The sequence below is a fragment of the Danio rerio genome, chromosome 24, assembly GCF_052040795.2.
Source record: "Danio rerio strain M-AB ecotype USA chromosome 24, GRCz13ab, whole genome shotgun sequence".
NCBI lineage: Eukaryota > Metazoa > Chordata > Actinopteri > Cypriniformes > Danionidae > Danio > Danio rerio.
Genome location: NC_141044.1, coordinates 42,760,236 through 42,778,994, shown reverse-complemented (window position 1 = coordinate 42,778,994; position 18,759 = coordinate 42,760,236). Strand labels below are relative to the sequence as shown.

General features: G+C 35.3%; 2 protein-coding genes across 13 annotated transcripts in view; one reads left to right on the top strand and one right to left on the bottom strand.

Moving 5' to 3' along the window:
* The window catches only part of katnip (katanin interacting protein), a 1,410,884-nt gene that overhangs the window by 1,073,850 nt on the left and 318,275 nt on the right, over positions 1 to 18,759 (bottom strand). The window lies entirely within an intron of this gene.
* Positions 1 to 18,759, top strand: part of slc12a7b (solute carrier family 12 member 7b) — a 107,225-nt gene that overhangs the window by 9,254 nt on the left and 79,212 nt on the right. For 6 of the 12 annotated variants that reach the window (XR_015525282.1, XR_015525284.1, XM_087310053.1 and 3 more), the window contains exon 1: positions 17,866 to 18,060. The exons of the other annotated variants lie outside the window; for them this stretch is intronic. Coding sequence is in view for 4 of the 6 variants with exons in the window: in XM_087310053.1 (XP_087166179.1) it covers positions 17,955 to 18,060 (106 nt within the window). In the remaining 2 variants the exon portion in view is untranslated. Of the gene's footprint in view, positions 1 to 17,865; positions 18,061 to 18,759 lie in introns of those variants that run through there. 12 annotated transcript variants of the gene reach the window in all.

Below are 18,759 nucleotides of genomic sequence, written 5' to 3'. Positions count from 1 at the left end.
GAGGACATTCTGTGTGTCCTTGTAACTTAAAACAGTTTAAAATCATATTTAACAGGGTATTTTCACATTCAAAATGTGCCACAGCTTTCCTTTGAGTTTAGGAGTAGGGTTATCACAATACCATTAACCGTAGCACAATACCATTGCAATATTGTAATTCATAACTTCAAATTATAAAGAAAATTGTCAGAAATACTGTATTTAATGTTATAATAGGCCTTCCTAAATTAAATTCATAATTCCCTTAAAATAACATGAATAAAATAATATGAAGTGGTCAAAAATTGTTTCAATGTTTCCTGTTGCTATTTTGAGTTTTTCATCTATTGTTTCAGTTTTATCAGGTAACAAACCAAAATCATTCAAAACTTTACTTTGCCGGATTGCCACGGTTGTTGTAGCTACTAAATCATATTGAGAGGAACAGAAATGAATCGATTCAGATGTGTGTTTGAACTGAAGTGTCAGAAAATATGCAATATATCACCCTACAACGCTTGGATTTTAAACCGTTTTGTTGTCTTAAAGGGCTCCAAAGACTTTAAATGAAATGGTCTATTGTTGCACAAGTGTGTGAGCATTTTAGTGACTTTTCCACATGCAACATTATCTAGATAGACCATTGATGACAGTATGTTGGAGCCGTGGTATCGCAATACTACCACATTACCGGTGAACTGTCCAACCCTATTTAGGAGTAGAGTTATTTAATAATCATTTTTTACAGTATAAAATACATTACATCTGGAGAGTCCTCATAAATCACAAAAAAACCTGTCTGTGTGTTTGTGTTTGTTTGTTTTTCTTCGCTGAATTAAGAGAGCAGTCACTGCATGGTTTATCATGGCCAGTCTGGATTGGTGATCCTGTGAGAAACTACAGTAGTGCAGTACTGTCAGACAGGTTCCTCTTTCCGTTCCCATCAGCCCTGTGTTAAAGAACAGTGTGCTCTTGGCTCGCAACTCTTGTTTTTCATGTCATCATGTTGCTTCATCTCTCAAACATTGCTTAGGTGTTGAAAGTAGCAGACAGTCTCTCAATGCTAATAAACTTTGGCACTAAGTTTGGTGTTATATCCGTGTTTTTGTTTTTGCATGCATGAAAGAACATGAGCAGATCAATGTTTAATGGCTTGATTCAACAAAAATGTCATATATAATCACCCTCATTTTGTTGCAGACCTGTGTAACTTGATCTATTTAGGAAAACCCAATAGATTGATTTAAGGCCCTTATATAATTCAAATTAAATTGAAAAATAAACTGAAATGACCTTGAACTTAATCCAGTTATTTTTGAGTTCATTTTGCAGTTCGAAACAACTGAACAAAGCAAACTTTTGGAGGAAAAAGCTGTTTTCCAGATGTTTATGAAACTGTTCTTCTTTCTCGTCCGCCATTGTTGTTGTGTTTAGCAGTACACTCACGCAACACAACATGTAAAACACCGTCTAACTGCAGAACTTAAATTATTTTTTCCCTCAAATGAAGAATTAAAAAGATCTTAGCTTGAAGTTTACCGGAGCCTTTTTGAACCAAATGTGATGTTCACAGTTTAAATATGAGGATCATGTGATGAAGAATGGAAAGAATGTATTTGTATTTGATCTAAAATATAACATACAATGTGTATGGAGGAAACAGGAAACATTCACACGTTCTTGATTAATGTTAATAAGATGTTCATCAAAGCTAGTCTTATACAAAAGCTTGTTTTCTGCTAACTTCAGAGCATTCAGACAGCATTTGATAGTTATGTTGCCAGAACTTTTCTTAAATCTATTAAAATATAACATTCCCTTAAAGGGACAGTTTACTCAAAAACAAAATCTCTGTTATGACTTAATTCCTTAAATTGTTGCAACCTTCTTTTTGTTGTTGAACACAAAAGAAGATATTTTGAAGAATGTTGGAAACCTGGACTTTGACTTGACCCTTGACTTTGACTATGAAACGTCATTGTAACATAAACTCTTTTCAACCAAGGCTCATTCTGATTTTGTACCGATAAATACAATTCTACATCCCAAGAGCTACGTTTTTTTTGCAGTTTGTGCTTTCACGAATCCACCAGTGGCCACTGTGTACGCTTTTTCAGATCTCAAATTTCTGTCGCGAGTGCCGTTCATGCCTGCTGTTCTCACGTAAATTCAAGAGAGGCTGCTTTCTACTGACTGACCAACCGACCGATAGCCTCAACCTCCCCCTTCCCTAAATCCAACCAATGGCATTCTAAAAAGCAACGATTGACCCGCCCACCTCTTTCCTAAACCCAACCTCAGTATTTTCATAAGCAATCCAGAAAAAGAAAAGCCCTCGCCTGATTTTTACCATGCTTTCAGATTTTACCACATTTTCACCCTGTTTATTCAAATTTTTGCTTTTGTATTACCTGCTGTTTGGAATCGTTCTTTGCCGGACTCAAACCCTGTAGTCACGGTCAACTCCTCTCTGCATCTTAAGTCTGCCGTCGTACATGGCGAGCTACTGGTCAATCTAGTAACAGCAGTATAGCTGTCCATTAGGAAGTAAGCGGTCAGCTGGTAAGCGTAAAAAGGACCGACATCACACCTCCCTGTAGCGTTCCTGTCAAAGATGAAATGCAGCCATATCTAGCCCTGGTTACATAATTTGTGATCTTCAGAAACATATTTAGGACTGCTTTTTTCAGAATGAGCCTATGTTGACTCTTTTTGCGCTAAAAAAATGAACGCATTAAGGTTTGGTGAGTAAACGGTCATTTAAATGTATATTTTTGTACTATCTGTCCCTTTATTGTTTTGGGTAATGTTTGCATTAAACAATTACATTAACAATTAAACAATTTATAACTGAAAACATTCTGAAATAACATTAGCAAAGCGTTCTCAGAACTCTCACATAGTTTGTGTAATTAAATAAAAAAGTGTCATGAACAGTTTGCAAAATGCAGTACCCAGAAAAGTAAGTCATAGAGGGTGGATGACATGACATGAAAATGACCGGAGGATGAATAAACGATGACTGAAATGACACATTTTGGTGGTCTTTTCCTTTAAATCTGCCTAGTTGAGTTCTGTCTGTAGCGTCAGACTGTGTAGTACCAGGAACAGATTGTGAGTCATGCCTAGTGTTCGCTGTCATGTCTTATAAAATCGAAGGTGATAAACCCTCACCATGATGGAGATAATCTGAGCTGCTGGCACCCCAGAGGTTTGTGTTGGCCTTGCGTTTGGTCCAAGCTTTTATTTCAGGCCCCCAGGATCAAACAACACTCTTAGATAATCTGGAATTCTCTAGATATTTGTGTTCTGCTGCAGAAGAGCCAGAAAAGGTGTCACTTGATCTTTGTGTGTGTGTGTGTGTGTGTGTGTGTGTGTGTGACGGACAGCTGAAGGAGAAGCGGCATCTGCTCTGACATTTGAGACGAGCAGCTCTGCCAGAACGGCTGAGCATCTGTCATCACCTGCTTAAAGACGATTCGTTTTAGAGCGAAAACCTCCGCCAATCTCCACCTGTTTACTGTAGCGTGTTGAAAGTCGTTTATAGTAATTATTTTATACGTGCCGAATAGATTCCTGGCGTGTTAAATGTATCTTGGCGGTGGTGTGATGTTTCACGATCCCTCATATCTGTTTTTAAACTGTAACGTTTCCACACTGTCCGTTTTAGAAACAGTGACATGTGTTGGGCATGAGTGAAAATTAGCTGTAACCTAACATGCGATCTGTGTGTGTGAATTTGTAATGTTACCCTTAGTCTAGATATAACTAGTGATCTATGGGCTTTTAAGGCTATTCATTCTAAAATCTACAGACAATATTATGACATTTTTTTAGTTAAATATTATCAAAGACTGCGGCACGGTGGATCAGTGGTTAGCACCGTCACCTCACAGCTAGCAGGTGCTGGTTCGAGTTTCGGCTGGATCAGTTGGCGCTTCTGTGTGGAGTTTGGATGTTCTCCCTGTGTTGGTGTGGGTTTCCTCCATGTGCTCCAGTTTACCCCACAGTCCAAACACATGCGCTATAGGAGAATTGATGAACTAAATTGGCCGTAGTGTATGAGTGTGTGGGAATGAGAGTGTGTATGGGTGTTTCCCAGTACTGGGTTGTGGCTGGAAGGGCATCCATTGCGTAAAAACATATGCTGGAATAGTCGGCAGTTCATTCCACTGTGTCCACCACTGATGAATAAGTGACTAAGCCGAAGGAAAATGAATTCATGAATATTATCAAAGACATTTGGAAATTTGTCATCATCACCCATTCAACAGTGTGATTTTATAATTCATTCATATATATATTATTTTATTTTATTTTTTTATTATTGGTCTAATTGTATATATATTTTTAAATTTATACAAGTGTTGTCTTTAATTTTTGTTAACATTTTTTACATTTTAGGTGTGGTTATTTTATTTTAGTCAATATTCAGTTATTTTAAGTATCTTTCAGCTTTAGTTCGTTCGCTGTTATTTATTTTCATTTATATTTTTATCTGTTTTATTTATAAATATTTGCTTTCCCAATTTGCTCCCGTAAACAACTTACAGTCAAGTCCAAAATTATGGACACCTGGCAAATTCTGCAGTAAAGTTACTTTTATTCAACCAATTATTTTTTTTAACCAGAAATGACAATAAATTTTATAATTCATTCATTCATATTCTTTTGGCATAGTCTTTGATTTATCAGGGGTTACCACAGCGGAATAAACTGCCAATTATTCGGGCATATGTTTTACATAGCAGATGCCCTTCCAGCTGCAACCCAGTAATGGGTAATTATTTCAGAATAATTTGTTTAATTAATTGATTAAACATATAATTCTTTAATAATTATAATGGAGTCAATATATTATAGTTTTTTTTAAATATATTTAATATATAACTTTAATTTTAATATTTAATTACTCTCAAAATAGTTTTGAATATTTATTTCCTTGTTGTAAATATTTTTAAATTTTTATTTACATTTTGGGGTTTTATTGCTATTATTTTTATTGTTTATTGTTATAATTTTATATCATTTTTGTTAACATTTTTTACATTTTAGGTGTGGTTATTTTATTTTAGTCAATATTCATTTATTTTAAGCATCTTTCAGCTTTAGTTCGTTTGCTGTTATTTATTTTCATTTATATTTTTATCTGTTTTATTTGTTAATATTTGCTTTCCTAATTTGCTCCCTCAAAACACATACAGTCAAGTCCAAAATTATTCTCACATTTGGCAAATTCTGCAGTAAAGTTACTTTTGTTCAACAATTTTTATTTATTTTTTTTACCAGAAATGACACCGGCTTCTCCAAAAAGATAATAAGACGATATGCAGGAGGCATTATTGTGGAAATAAATCTTTCTCAGCTTTGATTTAACTTTGAACAAAAACTTTAGGTCAGAATTTGCTTGGGTATGAATAATTTCAGGCTTAACTGTAGGTAGACCACTAGTTGAAGCATAAATAAAGTAGTTAAGTTCTCCTTCAGGGCCTAAACCAGGACAAACAAGTCTGCTTATTTGCTCTATAAATGTAGCATGGAAATATTTCCTGAGGTCTAAAGAATCCTTGTGCAAAAACTCGTCAACAAGTGGAAAGTTAGGGTTTGTACCTGTCTGGCAGCCAGGAAAGACTTTGCTAGGTTGCTCTCTCTCCGTGGTGTTGTTTTGTTAGCATAATATTATGAAGTCATTAATTGAACTGCACTCATATGTCAAAGGAGAAGAGAAGTACATGCTGAAATGCTTTGAGAGATGTTTTGAGGACTCCTGCTTGCTTTACCACAGACTATCAGCAGGTGGCATGATCACATTTCTGTTTTTGCAGAACACAGTGTTAAGGACTCAGAGCACTGTACTGTACTGTATTACTTACTTTTACCAGATGCAGTTTTATTGTTACAGGACAGTTTGAATTCATATTTGCCTGTGTACTTTGTGTTAATGCACAGTATATATCTCAAGGCCATAATGCTTCTTCTTTAGACTGAATTTGCAACATACTATTTGTAACTGGGCTTCATTAGAAATAATAAGACACCATGTATCACATTTAATTGGTATTATACACAGTTAACTGTTTTTGTAAATACACAGTATTTAACTATATTTTGAACTGTTTTTAAATTTATTTTAAATTTGCATTGTGAAAATTAATGTATTTTACAGGTGTAGATATACAGTAGTGTAAATACGTATACAGCAAGATAAATGCTGCTGTAATGTAAACACAGTATTTTTGCTTTAAAGGAAATTACTGTTGAACTGCTGTAGATTCTACAGGAAATTGTTAACAGTGTACTTTTAGAAATTATTTGAATATGTTTGTCACATGTTGTTTGCAATTACATTATAATAAAAGTTGAGAAATTATAAGCAATTTAAGTAGGGATTTTTCTAAACTGGGAATTAGTGTTGTTTTAAAAATAATTATGAGCTGTTAGTTATTATTCAGATCTTGTTATATATATATATTGTTTTGTTAATAAATAATCAGATTTTTTTTATTATGTCATTATTGACCACTGCTTTGACCCAAATTTGACCTGTTTGACCCTTAAAACACACATAGAAATCTGATATATGACAATATATGCAAATTGTATGTACAGATATGACATGCAAGTTCATGTTTGTATTTCAATAAATCTCAAATATATGCACCATGTATTTTAAAATATTGCAAAAATGGCTGTTTATTTTTTTCTTCAACCATTTAGAATTATAAATATGTACATATATTAAAATATATTAGCTATAATTTCAAATGCATGTTAATATATGGCCATAAATCACATTTCAGTACACTGTATAAAACTCCTGCTGCCTTTTTTTAGTTAAATCAATTGAACTTTTCTATTCATCTCAACTTACATCAATCAATCTGACAAAAAATATTAAGTTAAAGCGTGTATACCTTTAAAAAAAAGTTAAAACTTGAAGATTCTTAAATTATTTATCAAAAATTTAACTGAAAATGTATATTTAAGTTTAATTAATATTATATTTAACTTTATTTTTAACTGAATTTTATTTATTTCTATTTTATATATTTGCCTAAGTAGCTTTATATTGTAATACGAATTTGTTTTTACCATGTAATTATTTAATGTATATCCATTTTGCCATGAAATAGCCATAAGTTGCTAATGTGACAATAAAATAAATAATAAATAAACTTATAAATAAATGAATGAATAAATAAATAAATAAATGAATTAATGAATGAATGAATAAATAAATAAATAAATAAATAAATAAATGAATGAATGAATGATTGAATGAATGAATGAATGAATGAATGAATGAATGAATGAATGAATAAATAAATAAATAAATAAATAAATAAATAAATAAAGCTTGATTAATTTAGATAAGAATAAGTTTTAAAGTAACAAAAAAACATTTGTTATTATCATATGTGTAATGTTTCTCAGTGTATGGGAACCGATTTCTCAGTTGTCTGTGTTTTTATTATACGGTAGTGATTGTGTTCTTTATTGTTTATTCCTGAATTGTTTTATGCGTCACAAAACTTTAGGGTGCAGTCTGGTCTTCAAAGAGCAGGAAACGAGCTCTGAGAACACAAATCCAGCTTTATAGATGAACTCAGCTGGAGGTCTAAATCACACAGTTTCTGACCGGATGTGTGTTTGTGTGGCTGCGGTTTTTATCTTACATGCCAGTTCCACATTATTCTGGATTATCCAGTTGGCGAAAGTTAGTTTGCTACCAAAATATGTGCGTCCTGTAGTTTGCACCACATCCAAACACTCAGATTTGGACATTTTGCCATTTAAAGGTCGTTGCACAGGTGGAACCAATTCATTAGAAGAAATTCCTGGCAGCTTTTATATTTCCCTGTTGCATTTTTAGTGAGTGTGTGTGCGTGTTTGCGTGTGTGTGCGAGAGAAAGAGAGAAATGTTGATTTGGAATTTTAACAAACTTAACATTTTACATTTTAAAGAAACATAATGCAATTTTAAACATGTACCACTTACAAAAAGGTTACAAAAAGTTAACACGAAAGGTCATTTTCAACTAAACATTATACACTCTATACACTTTATACACTCTATACACTATATTTAATATCTTATATACTCTATTATGTAGTATAATACCTAAAGTTGATCAAAACTACTACTTGTATAAGTTAAAAAAATACATTAATCTCATTTTGTTCTAAATTATTGTACATTTTCTTTTTTATGCTCATATAAGCTGCTAGTTTAGATTTTCCTGTTGCACAGTGTAACACTGAACAATGAAATCGTTATTTTCCAACATTTAAAACCAAGAATAAACACTTCTGTAGAAAAGATTTCACCACAGGTGGAGCCAATTCATTACCAGAAATTTCTTGCAGGTTTTTTATTTTCCTATTGTATGTTGAGACATTCCTGGAGAAGCCTAAAAAGAACAGATGGCAAGATGATGTCTGATGAATGTTAGCATCTTTTGGTTTACTCTGTATATGTATATATATATATATATATATATATATATATATATATATATATATATATATATATATATATATATATGTTGCATCCCAAAAGACACACTGTACACTATGCACTTATACACGCAACCGTAGTGTATGAGTTTAATGTTGTCCCAAATGGAGTTTTGTTTGGGGTTTGGGTTGTTCAGGTGGTTTGAAAGGGTCTGACAAAGGTCCAGAATTTGCCATTGGTTCAAATTTTTGCCACTATTTTCTCATTTGTCCTATTTTGACTGCTATGCCATTATAAATTGTGAAAATAACCCATCAAAAGTTTTAAGACCCAGCAGAATATGACATAAGTAAAGTCAACTTTTGCTATTGACCTGCTGTTGTTAAATAGAAAAAACATTTTACAAGTAGCCTAACTTTTATTCTAAATCTTGGTCCTTACTCTTAAGAGAAAAATTACCAATGAAAAGGTCCGAAGCACCAAAAGCAGCTCATATTAAAGTTAATTTTAATAATAATTAGGCTTTTGTTGTTACCCATGATTTCCCATAAATGGGTTGCGGCTGGAAGGGCATCCGCTACGTAAAAACATGTTGGATAAGTTGGCGGTTCATTCCGCTGTGGTGACCCCAGATTAATAAAGGGACTAAGCTGACAAGAAAATGAATGAATGAATGTTATCCATGAATTTTCTAAACTTTAAAAGAGGCTAGGAAAAAAAAAGTTGTAAAGCTGAATGTGCTGGCCAGTTTGTTATTTGTCTAATAAATGACATCATTTATTAGACAAATACAATTTTTCTCATGATATATCATGTAATAACTTTGTCAAATCTAAATGGTGTTAGAAATTAAAACCATTTTCCAGGCGACATTTAATAGTTGCCAAATTAGTGAAATAAATCAAACTACCGAATAATACCTCATGACATTAGCTCCTCTAGAAAGGCCAAATACCTCCGCAGTACAACCGCATCTACCATCTGGAGGTGGAATAATCACTTATTTGTGAGAATGTTGCTTTCACAATAACAAATAACCCAATATAAAGTTTCTGATAGCTCCACCCCTTCCACTACATGAGCATAACAGCCACTGAGTGCGTAGTGTTCAACATTAAACACTTATTTTTAATGGTTGAATAATTGCATCATCCAGGTATTTAAAGTGGACTTATTTATTTTAGCCTTTTTTTAGTTTTCAGTGTGAATGCACTACTTACACTATTTATACTACAAAGTGGGATAGAATAGTCTGCAAGTAATGTGATTTGGGACACACCTCAACAGTATCGACAGACAGAGAGAGTCATGTGGTATGAAAGAAAAGCTACAAAAATGTTGTTGTTGTTTGTTCAGATATTTGTGTAACCGGTTTTCAACCATTTCTGTGTAAAATATCGCTTTTTCTGTTCTTTAATCTAATCTAATGTGTTATGAAATACCTTTAGGACAAGATAACCTTTCTTTGTGCTAATATGCTTCTGGTTTAAGCCTCAGTTAGTTGTTCCTAGACTTTAAAAATAGACCTAAATAGAAACACAAATCAAAGTCCATCATAATTGGACATTCTATATGGAGATACTGTAATGCGTCAAAACTCTATCAGCACTTTTGCATTCAGTCTCCTGCTTCAGAATGTGAGCAACCACTCATATCTGTGACTGCAAGTGTTGAGATATTACTTGGTACCATAAACAACTTGCAGTTCACATTGTTTGCAATGTAGGAAATATAAATACACCCCATTATTATCAGTCATCTGCTCATCTCTGACTCAGAAGTAATCCTTTACTCTTCTTCCATATTATAACATGTATACATAAGTGAATTGCAAATGTGAGTTAAAACTTGTTTTAGTGAGTTGATTGGATTGTCAGATGTTTTGCTATTGGTGGATCTTATGTGAGTGACAGGTTAATCCTTCCCGCCCTCACTGCAGTAAACGCCAATCAGAGAAGAGATGTCATTGAAGAGGAAAGGGAAGATATTTTAATGACTCTGATTAAAGTGTACTGTCGACTCACAGCAAGAAGCTCACTGGTTGAGCCTTGGCTGGTTCATTTGGCATTTCTGTGTGGAGTTTGCATGTTTTCCCCGTGTTGGTGTGGGTTTCCTCCGGGTGCTCCGGTTTCCCCCACAGTCCAAACACATGCACTATGGGGGAATTGAATAAACTTAATTGATCGTAGTGTGTGAACAAGTATGTATAGGTGTTTCCCATTGCTGGGTTGCAGCTGGAAGGACATCCACTGTGTAAAACATATGTTGGATAAGTTGGCGGTTCATTTCACTGTGGCAACACTCCCTGATGTATAAAGGGACTAAGCCAAAAAAAAATGAATGAATGAATGATTAAAGTTTATGATTAATTTAAACAAAATTCTTGATTACTGCAGTATCCCATTGGGTGAACGATATAATCTATTATTTCAGAATTATATATATATACTGTAATAAACGATTAGTTACTTCAATTAAAAGTTGAGTAAAGCCATTCTAACTTGGAACTAAATAGACTTAAATTTGAATAATTATGCACAGATAATTTACTTAATATTTTTTAAGCAAAGAGTTTACTGTACACTAGGGATGTGACAAGATCTTGTATGACGAGATCTCGCGAGATTAATTCATTGGAAAGGGGAAAAGTTGTCTCGCAAGTTGTGGTGCTATGATGGAGTATGAAGGTGAAATTAGCATTGAAGATTGGAAGCAGAATTGGATTTGAACTGCAAATCAGGTGCTTTGCACACACCTGGCAACCCAGGCTGTTGTCAGAGTTGCACATCACTCGGTTGGGCAGGTGGGTGTGATGAAACTGCTTTTTTTGACCAGGGTTCAGAGGCTGCCGCGTCAAACAGAGGCTACTGCAGCTGCATACATTACTGTTCGTATCCATGCAATGGAAAAGCACTTACATGCCACACACACAAACACACACACACAGCTTTTTCAGTTCAATAAAAGACTCAAAATTAAAGATTTGTTAAATTTTTTTTTTTAAATATTGTTCTCGTGATCAAAATCTCTTGTCTCATCTCGTGGTGTAAGCATCTTGTCACACTTGTCTCTACTGTACACGTTTTAAGGTAAATTCAGCAAATAGTTTAACACTATTCAGCTTATTCTGCATGTAAGGGCGGGTGCAACCATTTCAATAGTATCTGGATGCAGCCTTTATGATGCAAGCTGAGATCAGCGATGCAGTCAGCGATGCAATGTCAGACACAATGCACTCAATGGAGTGAGTGACGTCACTGTGATGGGTAGGGTTAGAGGTGGGGTTAGTTGAGCGGATTAAAGAGCATTGGATGCAGCTTAGATTGCATTGCACCAAGTCTGCAGCCAGACCCCTCTCAACCATATGAATCTTTTTGCCTCAAGACTTCTGGTCTCATTCCCTTCCATTAATTGTTAGATGTTAAAACAACTTGTTATGCTGCTTGATGTTGCAAACTGATATTTTCTTATTATATTATTCAGCTTTTTCTGTATAATCATGCAAACACTTGTTTGTAGAGTGAGTAGTTTGTAAAGTGACCATTTTCTGCCGTTTATTATTCCTAGTCATTTCTCCCGTAGGCGACTGAATCGGAAGTTCCAAAACAATTGCAAAAATGAGCGTACTTCCACATTTAGTTCAATAAAGTGTTCTTTTACATTTGATTATTCAATTTCTGTCTGAATACACTTAGACTCCATAGAAAACAATAAACCACTGTTTATTTTATGTTTATCTTTGCTGTATTGTTTTTATTGTACTTTGTTTATGATATTTTCTGCAGATACCCTTCCATACAAAATCAAACCAATCAATCTAGATTTGTGAATTCTTACCAAAGAGAGCTATTGAAATCATCTGGTGGTACTGTATTCATATCACAATACACAGTGCAGTATATTGCAGGAAAATTAAATATTTAAATGTCAGTTTTTCCACTATCATGCAGCCTTAGTATCCCATAACAAAGAAGAAATTTTTAATTTCAGAATAATTGTTACTTGAAATGATTTTTAGGTGATTTTTACCAACTTTTTGGACAGTTTTATTGTAAATAATACATGTTGAGCAAGTTTTATTAAGAAAACAGTGCATCCCAGAATGCCAGTGTTTTTGCTCCATTAATCAGCCGGTGTTATTTTTATCAGCGTGACCCTGGTCGGTTTGACCATTGAATCCTCCAGTGGGCCGTTTATGTTCTTGTGTCTGTCTGTTCTGGGCACTGCAGTGTAATTCAATCTGAAGTGCTCGACTCCCAGAATGCATCCTTTGAGTGTGTGTGTGTGTGTGTGTGTGTGTGTGTGTGTGTGTGTGTGTGTGTGTGTGTGTGTGTGTGTGTGTGTGTGTGTGTGTGTGTGTGTGTGTGTGTGTGTGTGTGTGTGTGTGTGTGTGTGTGTGTGTGTGTGTGTGTGTGTGTGTTTTACCTCCTCACGAGTGCTCTAGCTTTTTAAACCGGTGCATTTTGGCCTTTCTAGAGGAGCTAATGTCATTTTGACCGAGAGGAATGTGGAATTAATCACATTATCTGAACTGATTTCCTCTATGATGATCTTTTATAGCTTGAGTGTGTGTGTCATCCAACACTTCAGACATCAGTGATTCATCATATCATGTGTCCTGGAAAGACCATTTTAATGCATAAATAGATTGGAAAATGATTCAGAGTATCTTGATTATGAATAATTTTGTTGTTTAGTACACATTTTTTGTCTTTTTTAGTAAATAGGCATCTCTTATGAAAAGTGCACATAACTGCATTCAATTTGACTTAAATTATAACAATATTTTGGGGGGATTTGATTTTAGTATCCACAAGTTGTATTTTGTTGTTGTGTGTGATTTTGGGCTGCTTTTGACTTGTCATGGATAAATAAACATAATGTTCAAAATCTTTAAAGTGTCTTGCTACTGCTGAAGTTATGTCTTGTCGTCGTATACTTGATTTATGTTTGCTAATTCGCAACTTCAACTGGCATAAAGACTTACCTATGTATTTTTTCGGCATGGACATTTTAACATGTAATCTATATTACGAGTAGAGCAGGTAATACATGTTTTTGAAGTATTTCTGTTAGCAAAATAGATGCTCTGTATGCCAGAACTAAATTGTTTCTTTTAAATATAAAAAGCACAAAGCCATACAGCAATAGTTTGCTTTCATACACCGCATTATAATGCATACAAACTGCATTCTAAAAGGCTTCATCACACATTCAATGCTTTTAAACTCTCAACATGTGACATACTCGATAATATCAGTTTGCACATCATTAAAACAGCAGTTACCATATTATTTTACACAGTAAATATTGCACACTACTACTTCAAGATGCACATTTTACGTTAAACAAATTGTATTTAAGATAAATGTCAACAAAATTTAATTAGAAGTAGCATGTTTTCAAAAACTTAAGATTCAGTTTGTGACTAAATCATGCGCATTCATTCATACATAGTAAGCATAGCTATAAAGTGCAATTGTTTTCTCGAGGGATGTTTGAGGGATGTCCTGATTTTGCAAAACATGATAAGCAAAAACTGCTGCTGAGTTGCGTCAGAGAGCTTAGAATGACCAAGAGGCGACACTCATTAGAGCGTTCCATTGCAACAGCAGCGCCCAGCAGCAGCCCCGGATTTCGCCATTTTGGAGTGAAAGCAGTCGGTTGTCATTGGATCTTATTGCTGTCGCGATGGCAAGCAGCTGCTTTGTTTTTATTTATTATTTAAAAAGCGCATTAAGTGAAGTTTATTCATGAACTAATTTCGAGAGGATCACGTGCTTATGATTGACACGGCTGGCCCCGAGTCAAGCTAACGAACGAACCACCAATCAGGCTATTCCTAACCCAGTATAAATAACCAAACGCCCTACCTTTAGCCATCTTTGTTTTGAAGAATCCCCCCTTCCACCCCTTCTCCTCCTCTTTTTCTACAGGGCAGCACGGCGGCCCAGTGGCTAGCACTGCGGCCTCACAGCAAAAAATGCCTCCGACTCTGGTATCCACCCAACCGGTCAGCATTTTCGTGTGGAGTTCATGTTCTCCCCGTGCTTGCGTGGGTTTTCCCCGGGTCCTCCGGTTTCCTCCCACACTCCCAAAAACATGAGACTAAGTAAATTGACTAAACCAAATTAGCACCAAATTCATTTCTGTCAGCAACACATCACCTTAGCAATCCTTACGCAGCAGGAGGGGGGGGGGGGGGGGTTAGGGGGGGGGTTCTCGAGATCTACCCGAGTCAAACTATCCTCTCGCCCTGCAACGGGAGGGAGCTCCAGGCTAGAGGATCTTTCGAGCTCAGGGCTCTCTCCCGGGACAGCATGCCAAACTAGCTTATTACCAATCATTTGCTAATTGTGAACTCTTGAAAGATGAGAGACAACCTGAAAGATGACAATACAGCGCTTACTATCACAATCATCAGCACTTTTAATTGATTATTTTACAGACTTAAAATATGCTGTTGTTCTATTGGAGTTTGATTCCAAAATGGCCACCGCGCCATCTAGTGGCTGTTTCCCAAATTGCACTAGAGTGTCGCCTCTTGGTGATTCTATACTCTTTGTTTGCGTAACACAACTGAAAAAGTCACTAGCAGTTTAAGCTAGCAGTTTTAGCAAACTACTGGACATTTACTTAAAAAAAGAAGTTGTGCCAAAATGTCAGTATTTTTGCACACATACTTTTGAAAAGCTTGATTTTTAATGTTATAAGACAACAGATTTTTTTTCTTTAACATATTTATATTTCCGTCTGTCTTTTTATGGCTATAAATAGATGTTTTGTGGGAAAGTGTTTTTATATGCTGCAGATTTGATTTGTTTTGCCATAAAATAACCCTCATATAATCAGTTGTAAATCTAGATGTTTCTGTAAGCCGGTGTAGACATGTCTGTATAATGCATGTCAAGAGGCATGAATACAAAACGGTTCACGACTTGTGCAGCGGCAAACAGCTATTGCACCCATGCGTTACTACATAATATCATAATACTGTATGTTAAGTCTCGTATTGTGCTTGTGGAATGAGCGCTCCTTAAAATAAATCACCGTCTGCAACCACAGAGCTATGCTGTTTGTCTGCTTTAATAACAGGTTGCTGTTATGTTCAATGGGTCGTGTTTGTCTTGTGTGCACGGGCGAGTAGTGTTATACACATGCAATCAGACATTTGTCTCAAGTGTGTACCTTTTTGAATAGCTTTGATGTTGAAATGCATTTTATTTTTAGTCTTGCCGCTTTTACAAAATCATTAGATCCACTATGTTTGTTCAGGGTTGGAGACTTTTAGTTATGTACAGGTTTGTGTTGTATTTTATGTTCATAATGTGACCTTTTGTTGATTTTGGCATGCTTTTTAAAATAGTAATGAATACTTTTATTTTGCATTGAAGATTGTTTTGCACAATTGTGACGGTAAAAAGATTTGTAACAGTAAAAACAATCTAGATTGAAAAGTGAATAATTACAAAAAACAAAGTGAGTAAACTTGATCTGTAGTTCATTTACTTGATCATTTTAAGGCAACAGGTTTACTCACCTTTTTAAAGTAAAGTCAACTAATCGCTTTTTACAGTTTCATCTGAATCAGCGATTCCCAAACTTTTCATATGAAGGGCCAAAAACCAAATATCATTGAGAGTTGTGGGCCGAATATAAAAATACCAAAATATTTTACATTAAAGTTGCCATGGGTAAATTCCTAATTTATTTCATAATATTTAAAAATAAATAAAAAACATCACCTTAAACATGATATAAAATGGGTGACGCGGTGGCGCAGTAGTACTGTCGCCTCACAGCAAGAAGGTCTCTGGTTCGAGCCTCATCCAGTTCAGTTGAGATTTTTCTGTGTGGAGTTTGCATGTTCTCCCCATGTTCACATGGGTTTCCTCCGGGTGCTCCGGTTTCCCCCACAAGTCCAAAGACATGCAGTACAGGTGAATTGGGGTAGCCAAAATTTTCCATAGTGATTGTATGTGTGCGAATGAGCTTGTATGGGTTTCCCAGTGATGGGTTGCAGCTGGAAGGGCATCCGCTGCGTAAAACATATGCTGGATAAGTTGGCAGTTCATTCCATTGTGGCGACCCCGGATTAATAAAGAGACTAAGCCGAAAATTAAATGAATGAATGAATGTATGAATGAATGATATTAAAATGTAAGCAAGCACATTTATAATACAGTGGAGTTTAATGCTGAATACACTAGTCAAGCAGAGTCAAGATTCGCTTGATTCGCTTACCAAAGTCTGCATTGTCCTCTATCCCTTGGGGTGACAGTATGGAATGGCAGGCCAAATAAAAGGGCTAACATTGGGCTAACTTTGGCCTGCAGGCCCTAGTTTGGGCATCTCTAATCTAAATGCTGTTCCTTAAAGATGTCTGAAAAATTTAAGTCAGTATGATTTTCAAAAAAATATGAAGCATATCAGCTGTTTCCTTATTGATGATAATAAAACAAATCTTTATCATCAAATCATCATGTTAGAATGATTTGTAATGAATAATTTGACACTAAAGGCTGAATAAATAATTCTGAAAATGTAGATTTGCATCACAGAAACAAACGATATTGTAAAAAAATCACAATATTTATTTTTAAATATATTACCGTGAGACTTTTTTGCTGTATTAAATAAATGCAGGGCAGCACGATGGTTCTATGGTTAGCACTGTTGCCTAACAGCATGAAGGTCACTGGTTCGAGCCCCGGCTGGGTCAGTTGGTATTTCTGTGTGGGTTTCCTCCGGTTTCCCCCACAGTCCAAAGACATGCACTATAGCTAAATTGAATAAGTGAAATTGGCCGTAGTATATGTGTGGAAATGAGACAGTGTATGGGTGTTTTCCAGTGCTGGGTTGCGGCTGGAAGGGTATTCGCTGTGTAAAACATATGCTTTATAAGTTGGCGGTTCATTCCACTGTGGCGAACCCTGATAAAATAAAGGGACTAAGCTGACGGATAGTAAATGAACAAATGCACCCGTGTAGTAACTTAAAAACACCAAACTTTTGAATTACTTTAGAAAGAACTTAGAAGTTAAGTGAAAGTAGTAAGATTTACATTGAAATTTGATTTAAAAACGAATCACGTTGTCTCTTAGATTAATGTTTTGCTGTCAATGTTGGTTGGTATAAGTTAAGTTGTTTTTTTGTTCTTAATGTTTTAAGTTTTAGTCAACAATAACAACTCTGGCAAACAGATTGAAATTCCAGGAATAGTACAGCTTAATCAATAGCTTCCTTTATCTGCTGTCTTGTTGTGTCTGTGGAGGTTCACGCTGCTGCAGGCAAGTAGGAGATGGCAGCTCCTGTATGCATTAAGGACGACCTCCCCATGGGCGGAGCTTTCATTTTTCCTTATATGGAGTAGGGCTTGTCACATGGTCAACCGGTGTCAAAGAGATAGGAGCACAACTGAGAACTTCGAAGCACAACTCAAGCGAGCCCGTGGAGGAGAGGCAGAGCGTGAGGCGGACAGATAAGCAGAAACACAGGCGTCTCACATGCTGAGAAAATGCCCACTAACTTCACTGTGGTGCCTGTGGAGGATGGCAGAAAATCAGCTCAGGAAGACTCTGATGACAACAACGTCTTGAAGGAGGAGGATGAAGAAGCTGGAGGTGAGCCCGGGGAATCTTCTAGACTAAGCTGTGTGTTTTTGTGTGTGTCCAAACGCAGCTGGATCTCATGAAACGTGCAACTTCAGGTTAACTCAACCAGTTTGTTGTCTTTTTTTTCTCTGAACACGCCTTCTGCTTTTCCTCTTTACACATGGGTGAGAGGAGCATGTGCTGAGGACAAGCTCGTGTGATGCTGTTTCAGGTTATTTCAGTGTAGTTTATTCTTTGTTTAATGCTTTTATTTCTGCTCATGGAAGGACTGAAATGAGTCCATATTTGTTCAATTATTGCTTTTATTGTAAAATTTCTTCATAGAAGTACTGAACTGAGTCCATATTTACTAATTTAATACTTCTTTGAGCACATCAACACTGGAATAAATTAATTAAGTCCATATTTATTCAATTAATGCTTTTATTGTGGAATATTGTCATAGAAGTACTGAATTAAGTTTGTATTTACTCATTTAAAACTTATTTTACAACAGATTAACACTGGAAAGGCTGAATTGAGTCCATATTTAATCATTTAATACTTTTTTTAAACACATCAACACTGAAATAAATTAATTAAGTCCATATTTGTTTAAATAATGCTTTTATTGTGGAATTTCTTCATTAAAGTACTGAATTGAGTTCATATTTACTAATTGAATACTTATTTTAGAACACATCAACACTGAAAAGACTGTACTGAGTC